Below are 15,320 nucleotides of genomic sequence, written 5' to 3'. Positions count from 1 at the left end.
TACCCAGGTCATGGTAATTCTTAACATTACATAAGTATACCTCATATAATTGCAAATATATAAACAATAAGTTTACATAGATGTGCTATTTTCTTAGGTCTTGGATTGTTAATGATTTAAGGTCCAGGAGTACCAAACTCTGACAAGGTGCTATGCATTTTTTTTTTCTTAAATAGAACTGAAGCTTTCACCTTTTGTACTTTGTTTTTCTTGAGCTTCTGAGCTTCATATTTACTGTGATTTGTTTCTGGGGTGTTCAGAGATTTCTGGGGTTAGTATCCAATTATCAGTGACTGCATATTATGTCTGTCCTTTTGTGACTGGGTTACCTCACTCAGGATGATATTTTCTACCTCACACCAGTCAGAATGGCTAAGAACAAAAACTCAGATGACAGCAGATGCTGGAGAGGATGCAGAGAAAAAGGAACACTCCTCCACTGTTGATGGGGTTGTAAGCTGGTACAACCATTCTGGAAATCAGTCTGGTAGTTCCTTAGCAAATTGGACATAGTCCTATCTGAACACCCAGTTATTCCACTTCCGGGTATATACCCCAGAGACACTCCAATATACAACAAAGACACATGCACCACAATGTTCATAGCAGCTCTATTTATAATAACCAGAAGCAGGGAAGAACCCTGATGTCCTTCAGTAGATGAATGGATACAAAAATTGTGGTATATTTACACAATGGAGTACTACTCAGCTATCAGAAACAATGACTTTGTGAGATTTCTAAGAAACTGGATGCATCTAGTGAATATCATCTTGAGTGATGCTATAGAGTGCTCACAAATAGGGGCCTGTCATGACTGACCTCTGAAAAACTTAACAAACAGCTGGAAGAATCAAATGCAAATATTTGCACCCAACTAATTAACAGAAGCTGCTGGTTCCTGTGGTAGAATTAGGAAATGCTTGAAGAAGCTGAAGAGGAGGAAGACCCCATAGGAAGACCTGTAGTCTCAATTAACCTGATCTTGCTAAGATGATGAAAATGATCTTTGTAAGAGTGAGCCACAGGACAGATTCTATGCTGGACTTTACCTTTTTCAATGCAATTAATATAAATTTCTTTAATTTATCTGCAGCATACTGTTGAGACAAGGGCAAAAATAGCTCCATTCTTCACTGAAATATAACAAGAAAGATCTCTAGTCAATATACAAAAATGTCCTCCCTAATACTTATTGGACTGTCTTCCCACACAGTTCAAATTACTGTCAGACATTATTAGGATAGACATTAAACAGTGCTTAACACATTCTACCACTTTCCAAATCTAAAGCTTCTAAATCCATTCTTCCAAAGGAAACCATTATCAGTCCTACTGTGACAATGAAACCCTACTCCATGGTAGCAATTTCTATCATGGAGAGGTTCATTGTTCTGAAGAGATTGTAAAAAAAAGAAAAAAAAAAGAAAAAAAAGTACCTCTGAACTTGTATACAGGAAAACTTAGTTGGGGTGGCTTATGTTTCAAAGGCTTAGTCCATTTTCTTCATGGGGAAAAGTAAGCCAGCATACAAACAATAATGTTGGAGGAGAAGCCAAGAGTTCTACATCTTGATCTAAAGGCAGCAATAAAAAGACTATCATTTGCCCTGGGAGAGCCTGAGCATAAGAAAACTTAAAAGCTGCCCCCACCGTGACATACTCCTTCCAACAAGGCCAACGGCTTCCAATTAGTCCATACCTCCTAAGAGTGCCACTCCCTATAGCTAATCATTCAAACACATGAATTTATAGCAACAAAACCTGTTCAAACCACCATATTTGTTTTACCATTTCTTCATATATCTGATAACTTTGTTTATTTTCTTTATAAGTTAGTTATATGAGATAAACCTTCATTATTAATCAAAGTATTTTGAGTATTCAATGTCTATGAGTTGACTTTCTAGTTCTCCAATAATATTTTAATAAAATATTTGTAAAGACAGTAATAAATAGAAAAGAACAAAACATGATCCAAGATATTTTTATTTACAAGTTTAAAACTGGGTGATAAAAATGAGAATTTGTAATAAAAATATTTTTACATGTATATGCAAGCAATGTTAATTATATGAAAAACAAAGAAAAGCAATTTGAAGATAAACCATTTGTTTATATTTTTTATTTCTGGTCATAGGCTCATCTAACTGATTACTATACATAAAATTATTCAAAGTAAAGTGCTTGAAAATTAAATTCAAGAAGACATCAAAAAGGTTATCAACCATGATGAAGTCTACATTATTCTAGGATATTGCCTTGGTTAGGGTTTGTATTCTTGCACAAAACATCATGACCAAGAAGCAAGTTGGGGAGGAAAGGGTTTATTCAGTTTACACTTTTACACATTGCTGTTAATCACCAAAGGAAGTCAGGACTGGTACTCAAACAGGTCAGGAAGCAGAAGCTGATGCAAAGGCCATGGAGGGATGTTACTTATTGACTTTCTTCCCACTGGTTTTCTCAGATTGCTTTCTTATAGAACCCATGACTATGAGCCCAGGGATGGCATCACCTACAGATCCCACCCTAGATCAATAATTAAGAGAATGCCTCACAGCTGGATCTTGCGGAGTCATTTTTTCAAGGGAGGCTCCTTTTTCTGTAATAGCTTCAGCTTTTGTAAAGTTGACACAAAACCAACCAAGACAATTGACATTTTTTCTACTTGACACACAAACACATCAGTATTAAGCCTTAACTCTTACTTTCTTATTCATTTCCAAGCTCTAAATAACTTTAAAATCTCACTGTATTTGCAAAATTTTACATATTAAAATTTCAATCCCTTTAAAATATACAATCTTATTTAAAATTCAGTCTTTTTACATTTCAGACTATCTTAACTGTGACCTTCATTCAATACCTTTTTACTAAAAGAGGGAAAATATTAGGGCAAAAGGCAAACTAAATTCAATATCTTACATTCATTCACGAACTTCTGGCCTCCTCCAGAGGGCTTCTGTCACTTCTCTAGCTCTGCCCTCTGTAGTTCAGGTTGATCCAGTCCTCTGACACTGCTGTTCTTTATGATCACACTATGGTACTGGCATCGCTAATATACTGGAAACTTACTGCTGCAAATTGCCTTTGCTAACAGCTGCTCATAGGCTCTCTTAATGCTGCAAAGACTCAATCCTTTGCAGGACAAATTTTGTCCGGAGCCATCAACTAAAACTGAGGCTGCACCTTCAACCACAGCCTTCCCTGGTGTTTCACAGTGTGAAACCTTCATTGTTCTTCATGAACCCTTCATGCCTTCAAACCAGTACCTTACAAATTTCCAAGCTGCAGCAAGAGGTACAACCTTGGCTTCTTCTGGAATACAGCTTCTTTGTGCTCTCAGGAAACACTTCCTCAGGGATGCAAGTTTGGTCCAATATATGAAAGTTCATTAACATAATCCACTACTAAGTAAACTCAAATCAATTCTGAATCTGACTCAGCTGCTTGTTTGGGCTCTCAGAGGGCACTCATAATAGGACCATTTTGGTCAGCATACCACAACATTAGTAATAGTGTAAGGCCTTGGGATATCCTCTGTGGCTAGATCCCAATTTGGGCCTCTCTCTTGACAAGCTTTTCCTCAGGTTCTTCACCATTTTTATCTCTGCAGTTCATTCAGATAGGAACAATTATGGGTCAGAGATTTGACTGTGGAATGGTAACCCCATTCCTCCCCTTGACACCCTGAATTTTTACTGGACATAGGCTCTACACATTCCCTCTACCCAGTGGTGGGTATTTCATGTAAGTTCCTTGCCTTTGAATCCTGAGCATCTCTCAATTCTCTGGTCTCTGGTACACTCTAGGGTGTTCCCCACCTCCTACCTCCCAAGGTTGCCTGTATCCGGTTTTTTTTTTTTTTTTTTTTTGAGAGACTTGAAGTTTTTTTATACAGATCTTTTTTTTTCCATTTTCCTACAGATTTCTTTTTTTTTAAACAACTTTATTTTACAAAACAAAGATAAACAGATCTTTTAATTGCTTTGTTAGGGTAACCTTATTATTTGTGACTGGTAGGAAGGGATTAAGTGTGTTTTTTCGATAATTTCTCTCTCAGCCAGATTATCATTTGTATAAAGGAAGGATACTGATATGTTTGACTTAATTTTATATCTAGGCACTTTCCTGAAGTTGTCTATCAGATGTAGTAGTTCTTTGGTAGAGTTTTCAGAGTTGATTATGTATACTATCCTATCATCTGCAAATAGTGATACTTTTATTTCTTCTTTGTCAATTTGCATTCTCTTGTTCTCTTTTTGTTGCTTCTTTGTTCTAGCTACAGCTTTTGGTACTATATTGAATAGAAAATCAGAGTGCACATCCTGATCTCCCTGATTTTAGTGGGTCTGTTTCAACTAACAGTTTCCCTTGCAGTTTTTAATATTTTTTCTTTGTTCTGTGAGTTTAGTGATTTGATTATTATGTGACAAGAGGAATATCTTTTCTGGTCCAATCCATTTGGTGTTCTATAGGCAACTTGTACCTTTATGGCCATCTCTTTCTTTAGGTTGGGGAGTTTTGATCTATGATTTTGTTGAAAATGTCTTTAGGTCCTTTGATCTGAAAATCTTCACTCTTCTCTATTCTTAGATTTTGTCTTTTCCTTGTGTCATATATTTCTTGAGTGTTTTTGGTTTAGGAGTATTATTTTCCTGTGTGTTTTGACATTTCTTTGCCTATTCTGTCAATACTTTCTAAAGTATCTTCTACACTTGAGATTCTTCTATCTCTCATATTCTGTTCGTGATGCTTATATCTGTATTTCTAGACAGATTTACTAAGTTCCCCATTTTCAGGGTTGTTTCCTTTTGTGTTTTCTTTATTGTTTCTATTTCCACTTTTAGGTCATGGAAGACTTTGTTCAGTTCCTGTATCTTTTGTGCTTTCCCATATTTCTTTACAAGATTTATTTGTTTGCTCTTTAAGGGTTTCTACCTGTTTATGTGTGTGTGTGTGTTTTTTTTTTTTTTTTTTTTTTTTTTTGTATTTTGTTGAGTTTCTTATATCATCTTTAAAGGGATCGGTTTTCTTCATGAGATAAGATTTAGGTCAGCCCCCTTATTTTCACGTGTATTGGCATATTTAGTGTTTTCTGTGTTGAAAGAACTGGGTTCTAATGATGTTGTAATATATTGGCCTTGTTGTTTATGGTCTTGTGCCTGCCTTTTACCATCTGGTTATCTCTGTCCTTAGCTGGGCTGGGTATTTCAGTCTGGAGCTTGCCTCCTGTGTCACTGGGTCTCTGTAGAGCTCCTGGCAGGCTTGTGGCCCTGGCCATAGCAGTCCTCCTGTAGGCCATCGGACTGTGGGGTCTTCAGACAGGTAGTCAAACTGTTGCCAATAGTGAAGCAGAACTCCTCAGAGGCCTTCAAACTTTTGTCAGTGCCCTGGATGCAGCAAAAGTCCTGGGAGTCTTTCATACTGTTGGGTCTTCAGAGCAACAGACAAGTTGAAGATCTATCCCAGAGAAAGACACAGGCCAAAAGGAGAGCAGTGTTTGGTGTTGGGGTTTAGGCTCGGTCAGGGAGGGCTGAATGATGAATCCTGAGTTCATTGGCTCCTAGGAGTTTCCAGATACTACAGTTGTTTGAGAGACTTCCTTAACCCCTATACGCAGCAAAACTTCTGGGACTCGGTTTTGACTCTTGATTTCTCAGAGGACAGACAAGCTGATGATCTGCAATGAAAAAAAAATTGCAGGCCAGAAGGAGTTACAGAAGGGGGGCTTGGAGCGTTGTTGGGTCCCAAGTCTGCTGGGTTTCTTAGGGTTTCCAGCTGTTCCTGTTGTTTGGGAGGGTCTCTTACCTATTACCCTGAGTGCAACAGATCTCCTGGGAGTCTTTCAGACTGTTGAGTCGTCAGGGGACCAGACAAGCTTGTCTTTTTCCCAGGGAGAAAGTGCAGGTAGGAAAGGGAGTGGAGTTTGGACAGAAAGGCAGCAGTAGTGGGGGGGATGATGGGTCCCGAGTCAGCTGGGCTCCTCAGCATTCCCTTCCTCTGAAGTTGTGTGAGGGGTCCCTTACCTGTTTCCCTGCATTTAGCAGAACTCCTGGGAGGCCTTCAGATTGTGGGGTCTTTTGGAGGAGCAGAAAAGCTGGACGTCTGCCCTGACAGAAGGTCTAGTCTACACTTTTAATCTCCAGAAATGACTTCTAATATAGGGGCAAACATTGTGAAGGATTAGAGCAACATTTGACAGATGAGTCAGAGATAGTATATTCCAACTTCTTATTAGGACGAGGAAAGACAGGTAACTTAGAGAGCAATGAGGGAGAGGAGTCAGTCAATTCATATTAGTTTAAAAGACCTCAGTTAAGAGCAGAGCAGTTGAGATGAGTTGAAATCAGTTCATTTAGGAGAGTTGAGGAACGATCAGTTCAGTTAATGTAGTTGAAAGTCAGTCTTACCAAGCAGAGCAATTTAGTCAGAAAACGAGAGAATCCAATCTGAATCAGTCAGCTTGGAGAGCTGTTTGAGCCAGAAAAGTTGAGTTGAAGCACCCAGCCAGAGTTCAGAAAGAACTACAAAAGGCAAATTTTTATAATGGTAAATCTCAGACTTAAATACTATATGCCTTGGTAGTAGAAATCTTTCACTGACCAGACTTACAGAAGACTACATTGTATAGAGGCAAGAAGCTTCCCAGCCTCAGCATAGGAATGTTAAGTCTAAATGCTCTGGGCTCAGGCCAAACCATGCATTCATAAAGCTTGGGTACAGCAATCTCTTACCCTTTCAACTGAGAAAATAAAAGTGACACTTACAATTACAGAAGATATGTGTTTTCTTCAGAAAGTTTTCTCCTGTGCCTATGAGTTCTAAGGTTTTCCCTACGTTCTCCTCTAATAGTTTCAGTGTATCTGGTTTAATGTAAAGATCTTTGATCCACTTACACTTGAGCTTTGTACAAGGAGATAAGAAAGGGTCTATTTTCATTCTTCTGCATGCTGAGTGCCAGTTGGACCAGCACCATTTGTTGAATAGGCTGTCCTTTTCCCATTGAATCTTTACAGCTCCTTTGTCAAATATCAGGAGAAAATTTTCTGAAGAAAACACCAATGGCTCAAGCTCTAAGGTCAAAGATTAACAAATGGGACTTAATGAGATTGCAAAGTTTCTGTAAGGCTAAGGACATTGTCAAGAAAACAAAATGGCAACCAACAGAATGGGAAAAGATCTTTACCAACTCCACATCAGATAGAGGCCTAATATCCAAGGTATACAAAGAACTCAAAAAGCTAGACACCAGAGAATCAAACAACCCTATTAAAAATGGGGTACAGAGCTAAACAAAACATTCTCAGTTGAGGAATATCGAATGGCTGAGAAACATCTGAGGAAGTGCTCGACATCCTTAGCCATCAGGGAAATGCAAATCAAAACAACCCTGAGATTCCACCTCACACCAGTCAGATTGGCCAAGATCCAAAACACAGATGACAACAGATGCTGGCGAGATTGCCGAGAAAGAGGAACACTTCTCCACTGTTGGTGGAATTGTAAACTGATACAACCACTCTGGAAACCAGTCTGGTGATTCCTCAGAAAATTGGACATAGTACTACCTGAAGATCCAGCTTTTCCATTTCTGGGCATATACCCCAGAGACACCTTAGTACACAACAAAGATACATGCACCACATTGTTCTTAGCAGCTCTATTTATAATAGCCAGAAGCTGGAAAGAACCCAGATGTCCTTCAGTAGATGAATGAATACAAAAATTGTGGTACATTTACACAATGGAATACTACTCACCCACCAGAAACAATGACAACAAATTATTTAAAAAATGGCTGCATCTAGAGAATATCATCCTGAGTGAGATAACCCAGTCACAAAAGAACAGACATAATATGCAGTCACTAATATTGGGATGCTAACCCCAGAGGCTCGCACTGCCCCAGAAACAACTCACAGACTGTGTGAAGTCCAAGAAAAAAAAGAAAACAAAACAAAACAAAAAAAAAGTCATGCTCAATCTTTACCCACCAAGAACACATTGACAAATTCCGGGATTCACCCTGTATTACATGTACTGTTTGCTCATTGTAAAAAAAAGAAAAATCTTTATACACCAAGAAATCTTCGACTATTTCCAGGTTACATCTTGTTTTACATGTACTTTATGCTCATTGTAACTGGTAAGATCGTAATCACACTATCAAACCTTTAAAAAAAAAACCAAGTACTGACATAAATGTATTGTATACTTTTATGCTAAAAAATGCTTAAAATCTGTACATTTATCTTTGTTTTTTAAAATAAAAAAAAGAAATAAATACTGAGAAAACTAAAAAAAAAACAATTTCAGAAGATAATCCTAAAGACTTTGAGATATATTTTATATTTAATATACTACCTACTAAAAAGAACATAGAGCTTTGTTCAAGATAAACATCTTGTCAGTCATATTATTTGTTATGACAAATTTTATTTCATCAAATACAAAATGCTATGTTTCCTGAAAGTGTTCTATAGTTACTAAGTTACTGTGTGTATGTATGTATATGTACAGAGATAGAGACAGAGAGAGACAGAGAGAGAGAGAGGGACATGAAGCACTTTTTAAAAATTCTGTATTAAGGTTACTGAAGATGAGGAAATGAACACAAAACTGTGCATATTCAGGAACATACTAGATAAAAAAGCATTAACGCAATGGGCTACGCCTTTATTTGATGTGATTTTTATTGTCATCCAATGAAGTTAAAGATGAATGTACTTTATCATCTTTCTATGCTGTTGATAATAACTACAGGTGTTTTGGTATTTTTATTATTACCTTTGGCTCGTGATTACATGTTTTGTTCTTATATGTGTTCTATATGTGCTTCCTTTAACTATATTACTGTTTATTACAAGACTCAGGTAGAGTATTGTCTTATGGGATCCATTAACTGCTAGATAGTTTTGTGAAACCCTAGAGAAATGCAGAGAGACATAATAGTGAGCATATTACAATCTTAATTCAGAAATTTACTCTAGGGATGATTTTTTTAATCATAGCAAATATATAACAAAATGTGTCATTTTGATGTGTCTTCTGACATGAATTTAATGTTTTCTTTCATATTGTTCCTGCAAGGGCTCCGTTCATTTTATTCTTTTATATGTACTGATAAATTTCAACATCATCCCTTGTACATATCACTACTGTCATTTGCTGAATTTGTGCATCATTTTAAAAGTAAGAGATGTTAGTATTTGGTTTTATTTATAGAATGTTATATACTGAATTATTTTAAAAATCAACAAATAGAATGATATAATGATCCTAAATGGGGTGATGCATAAATATTATTTTATTAGATGTAAATTTTTATCTGGTAATTATATACATATTTTTATGATTAAATTATAGGTTTAGTGATTAAGAAAATATGTTCAAATTTTAAACTCATAAACCTCGCAATAAAAAGAAAAAAAATAAGTTGTAGCTTACCCATTTATCATCTTGTATAGAGGTCTTTCTTTTAATACCTAAATATCATATTTGTCTTACAATATCCAGTGTTAAAATAAACAACAAGTGAATAAATTAAATCTAAAGTTTTATATTTAAAAATGTCTTTCAAATAGCACTATAATGTAGATGTGATACAATTATCTTGTGTTCCCTTTTTAAAAGAAAATAATTACCATGCTTACGAAACAGTATGTTTTCTGAGTATTAAATACACTCTAAATTACAGTACCACAAAATGAACAATTGATGAAGCCAGAGGTAACAAGAGGTAGTTAAGGTCAATGGGTTTCTTCATTGTGGAAGGTCTAATGAGAACTTCTGAGGCGGTCTACAAGACTTAGTTTCAAAATATGGTGCAGCTGCTTAGGTGTCAACACTCTGTCATGGCCCTGTGTCTAAATAAGGAAGATAACGATAATAAAAAAAAATGTCACAATATATGAGGTCATTTTAAGGTGGTTTAAGGAAGTTACCCTACATACCACTGTGGAAAAATATGCAGAATATGATTTAGAAAGGGTCACATGGCAAGATGAGTTCTTTCTCAAATTGTATATGACACTTAAAATAAGATTCTCAACCATGTCATCTGACAAAATGTAAGTGTAAAATAAAGTTAAATGTTTCAGAGGAACAGACAGAAAGACAAGCATATGTTATGTAATAAAATTCTCCCTATTCTAAAATCTGGGTTGTTCTTTGTAGCAAAGACAATTTACCAATAATTACTGTAAGGATTAAAATTCTAGAGTTAAAACATGTGATGACAAGTATACAGAAAATATCTCTATTGAAATCAATCGTTAGTTTTGAGTGGTTTCAAAATGTTTTACAATTCACATAATATATCCTTTAAAAGCACTCCCTGAAATTAGACTTTTCAAACTGTCTAAGCATTATTATAGAAACCTTTGTTTCTAGGTACTGTCAGTTTATAACAGGTAAACACACATGCAGGTATACATGCCACCTGTATATACACTTAAACACAAAAATACATCATTTAGGTGGCTCAATAGTACAAGCCTCAAATATCATACACAAAACACTTTATTCAATAGCCATAAGAACAAACAAAACCACATGAACACACTTTTGCATACACAGATAGAATAGCTAATGATTTTTGAAGTCTTAAATAGAATGTTGTCAAAGTAATTAGTGAGAGAGAGAGGTGGGGGAGAGGGAGGAAAGGAGGGAGAGAGAAAGACAGAAAGAGAGAGACAGAGAGAGAGTGGAGAGAGAGACAGAGAGAGAGACAGAGGTGGAGAGAGAGAGACAGAGAGAGAGAGAGAGAGACAGAGAGACAGAGAGAGAGGAGAGAGACAGAGAGAGAGGAGAGAGACAGAAAGAGAGGAGAGAGACAGTGAGAGAGAGACAGAGAGAGAAGAGAAGGGAGGGAGAGAGAGACAGAGAGAGAGAGAAGAGAAGGGAGAGAGAGAGAGAGAGAGAGAGAGAGAGAGAGAGAGAGAGAGAGAGAGAGAGAGACAGAGAATATGTATGTGTACAAGGTCTTGGGCATTAGAGTAATTTCATTTCCCAGAAATGATTGTTTCCTTGAGGATTTGCTGCTGAATAAACCCATCCTTTCTAGCTTTTACCAAACTCTGCCTGGCTGGATCAACTCACCTGTTCTGGCTCAAACTCTTCTCTAAGTTGACTGATTCAAACTGGCTTTTTAGGCTTCTGAAAAATTGCTGTTTGGCATCAAAGTAACTCTGGCAATCTGTTTTAATCTTCTAGCTTATTTTCTACTTTGTTTTGTCTTTACCTGTGTCTATCTTGTTCCCTTTCCAAACTGTCTGTATAGCTCCCTGTGTTTTCACTCAGATCTGTTTTCAAGAGAGTTGGACAGATCCCATCTTTGATTCATTCTCTTATTCATCACTCTGTCTGCTACTCAACTTGATGTCACATTCAAACATCACTGATTCTACAAACTAACTTCATCCTCATTGTTTGAGATTAAAGTTGTGTACTAAGAGAGTGTTTGTATTCCAGCTAGCAGGATTGATAGTATTTTATTACAGGCTGGTCTGACAGACCTAGAAGTCTTTGAATGTGTTTTCTTGCCATGGTAGCCATATTGCAAGACTAAAATTCTTTAACAATATTTTATAAATTGTATGTCTTCATACTTTTTTACACCAGCTGATCAAAAATGCATAAAAAGACACTTCAATATAAACATAGATCATATTTACATCACCAGGTCTTATGATTTATAAACTAGAATTATAAATATTTTACTTACACATTACATTCTGTTAATAGTTTGGCATTTTACTAATGGAATTTAATATCAAAAATCAAATGAACAGGGTTTTTCAAAAATTCTAGACTTTTTAATATGTATGCTTATAAGCAGGAGACTCAGGGTAGAAAAATTTACAATTCTCTAGTTGCTGAAATTTTAATACTGTTACAAATTTATCTGAATCTTCTATCATTATCAGGTACCAAGGCATACCATTACATGGCAGATGTTAACTTCACATTTGTTACTGAATTTATCCTCTTGGGACTGACTGATCGTGGGGAAGTCAAGGTGTTTCTCTTTATATTGTTCCTTTTCATCTATGCCATTTCCTTGGTGGGGAATCTGGGACTCTTTATACTAATCCACATAACTCCCAAACTCCACACACCTATGTACCATTTTCTTTGCTCTCTGTCATTTGTTGATGCCTGTTATTCGTCAGTATTTGCACCCACATTACTGCTGAACTTCTTTGTTGAGAGAGAGACCATTTCATTCTCTGCTTGCATCCTGCAATATTTCTTGTTTGCATCGCTGCTTACCACAGAAGGCTTTCTTCTGGCTGCAATGGCTGTGGACCGTTATGTGGCCATTGTAAAACCTCTAACCTATACAGTGGCTATGACAAAATTGATATGTGTTCTGTTAGTGTTGGGATCATGCTTAGGAGGCACTATCACATCATTAACACATACAATTGGCTTAATGAAGCTGTCCTTTTGTGGGCCTAATGTTATCAGTCACTTTTTCTGTGACCTTCCTCCCCTGTTGAAGCTGTCCTGTTCTGACACCTCCATGAATGAACTGCTGCTTTTGGTCTTCTCTGGAGTCATTGCCATCACTACACTTTTGACTGTGGTTCTCTCTTATATCTTCATTGTTGCTGCTATTCTGAGGATCCGTTCAGCAGCAGGCAGACACAAAGCCTTCTCCACCTGTGCATCTCATCTAACAGCTGTCACTTTATTTTATGGTTCTATCAGTTTCAGTTATATTCAACCAAGTTCTCAGTACTCCTTAGAACAAGAGAAGGTGGTATCCATATTTTATACCCTGGTGATTCCTATGTTGAATCCACTGATTTACAGTTTAAGGAACAAGGAAGTAAAGGATGCTGTGAAAAGAGTTATAGAGATAAAACAATCCCTGCATTAAAATATCATGATGTGTTTCTCAGAATAGGACATGGGTTACTGATTCATATAAGAATGCTTTTGATGATCAAATCAAGTTTGAACTTATTGGAACTATGGGTTTTGTTCACTATAAGAACTAATTTTTGTAATGATAAAAGTATGCATCTAAGAACAATGTTTCTTGTTTACGATAGTGTATTGTATTTTCAAATTAAATTCTATACTAACACCTAAGAAAATTACTGAAATATTGGTAATTTATATTACCATATGTAAAGTGAAATTGTATATAAACATATACAGGCATCTATACATTTATACATACCACTAAGATTATAATAATTTCACAGAATAAACATGCCTCTCAGCATGTTCTTTTTTGATGAATATAAACAAATAAAATATTCTTCAAAACAAAAGTGTCCGGACTGGCATATTCAGCAAATGGATAAAAATTAGTTTACTTCTTCAGATGAATCCACCTAAGAGAGTAGATTTATTTTAGGTCTATTTTAAGAAATTCTGCACTGAATCAGGAAAATAAATCTATAAATCTTTTTGTTCAATTTTAGATATATTCTATTCAAATGATTTTGAATATTTTCATAATTTTGATATCTCTAATAGACAAATTATTGTTTAAAAATCTATTGAGTTTGTAATAGCTATTCCTGGTTGTTAACTTGATTACATCTGAAATATATTACTGTCCACAAATGGTGGACACACCTGTGATCAAGAACTTGCAGCTGAAAGACAAGTTTCAGAGAAATATCTTGACCTGAAGATTTTTTAAATTATTTTTATGGTATATTCTCCTTATTTATATTTCAAATATTATCCACTTTCCCCCAAGTTCTTGAGGCCAAGTGGCCTCAAGTGGCCAAGAAAATCTTAGGCTCAGACAAAGTAGTCCATGCCTTTAAATGCAGGAAACTGAGATAATCTCTAAATTCAAGGTCAGCCTGGGACAAACCAAGTTTTTGTTCAAGGTTTGGTGGTACACATCTTTAACCAGAACCACACCTTCTACTGGAGGCCTACATAATTACAGTAGCAGAAGGAAGATTCACTTTTCTTCAGCTGCTTGCACTTAGTGCCAAAACTTCAGTTGAAACCTACTTCTACAGAAGACCTGCTTAAGCTTCTAGCCTTGTGGTACTGAGCAACCACCAGATTATTGGACTTTGCATTCACAGCTGCCCATTGTTGGGTTAGTTGGAGTACAGACTGTAAGTCATTACAATAAATTACCTTAACATATAAAAACATTCTATAAGTTCGATGACTCTAGAGAACCCTAACTAAAACAGAGGTTGTGTGCTGTGTGTTGTGGTAAATGCAGCTCTGTACCCAAGGAGTCCAGCAATGCTATTGGATACCTTAGCACTAGAATTAAAATAAATACCATAAAAAGTCTATGAGTAAATACTAGTAGGAGGAACATAGCCATCAGGCCCAGCCATTATGCTGGCATGTGGACCACTCATACTTCTTCCTTGAGCCAGCCTAGAATCTGACAGCATAACTAGAGACCTCTGATCCTAGATCACGTGATGGAGAAAGCCACTGAGAAAAATAAAACATCATATCTGAGACGCTGGGAACAGGGTATTAAGGTTTGCCTAGAAGAAGTCTGCCTTTTCCTCTTGCCCAACTTCTGGAGACTGTGATGTTGATTCTGTGCCTTCTTATCTCCTGCCCCCAAAGGTCTTGGTTGGGGATGCAAATGACAAATATTTACATGAAGTCTTAGCAGAAATGTGGAAATTATGAAAATATATTTGAAATTCTAAGATATCTTGCAGCACATGTTGAAAGTAGTATAATGAACAAGTTACTGTTTCTCTTTTTTATGATAATACACAAAATCAAAATTTTAGCTATCATCACATCTAAATAAGAAATATAATCAATGAATATGAAAATTATAATATGTGATAAATAAAATGAGAGAGATAGCGTGTAGCTCAATATAAACACACAAACACAAACCACACAAACACCACACACACACACACACACACACACACACACACACACACACACACATATCTTGATTATGGTATTGACTGTCAGTCAATATCAATCTACCAAACTCATTTAGGGTGCAGGAGATGAAGCCATAATCTCACAAATGCTATATAACAATTAAAGCAATGAAACTCATTCCAGTCCCATGGAGGGCATTATACAATATGTCTGAGCCATTTGTGCTCTTATAATGTGTAGATTCAGCAAGGAGTTTATATAGACCCAAGAAAAAGGAGTAAAATACATATAATCATAGGAACATGAGAGAACATGGAATCAATTTTGTAACTTTTTGTAGGCAAGATAAAGAATGAATTTACAATTCATTGACACTGAACTTTTATCTGTTTGAAGCAATTGAAATTACTCTCAGCAGTCACATACAGTTACTGTTTCTCCCAATACATTCTTTAA

At 36.2% G+C, this 15,320-nt stretch overlaps 1 protein-coding gene across 1 annotated transcript; it reads left to right on the top strand.

The window, feature by feature from the left end:
- Nucleotides 1-11,952: 11,952 nt before the first annotated feature.
- On the top strand, nt 11,953-12,891 carry LOC308429019 (olfactory receptor 5J3-like; the record flags this gene model as incomplete). The annotated part of the gene is made up of 1 exon (XM_080927665.1): nt 11,953-12,891. The coding sequence occupies one exon, from the start codon at nt 11,953-11,955 to the stop codon at nt 12,889-12,891; it is 939 nt and encodes a 312-aa protein (XP_080783791.1).
- Between the last annotated feature and the right edge of the window lie 2,429 nt (nt 12,892-15,320).

Source organism: Micromys minutus (genome assembly GCF_963924665.1).
Source record: "Micromys minutus genome assembly, chromosome: 13".
Lineage (NCBI taxonomy): Eukaryota > Metazoa > Chordata > Mammalia > Rodentia > Muridae > Micromys > Micromys minutus.
Note: the sequence above shows the minus strand (reverse complement) of the source record. Positions and strands in the feature narration are given on the sequence as shown.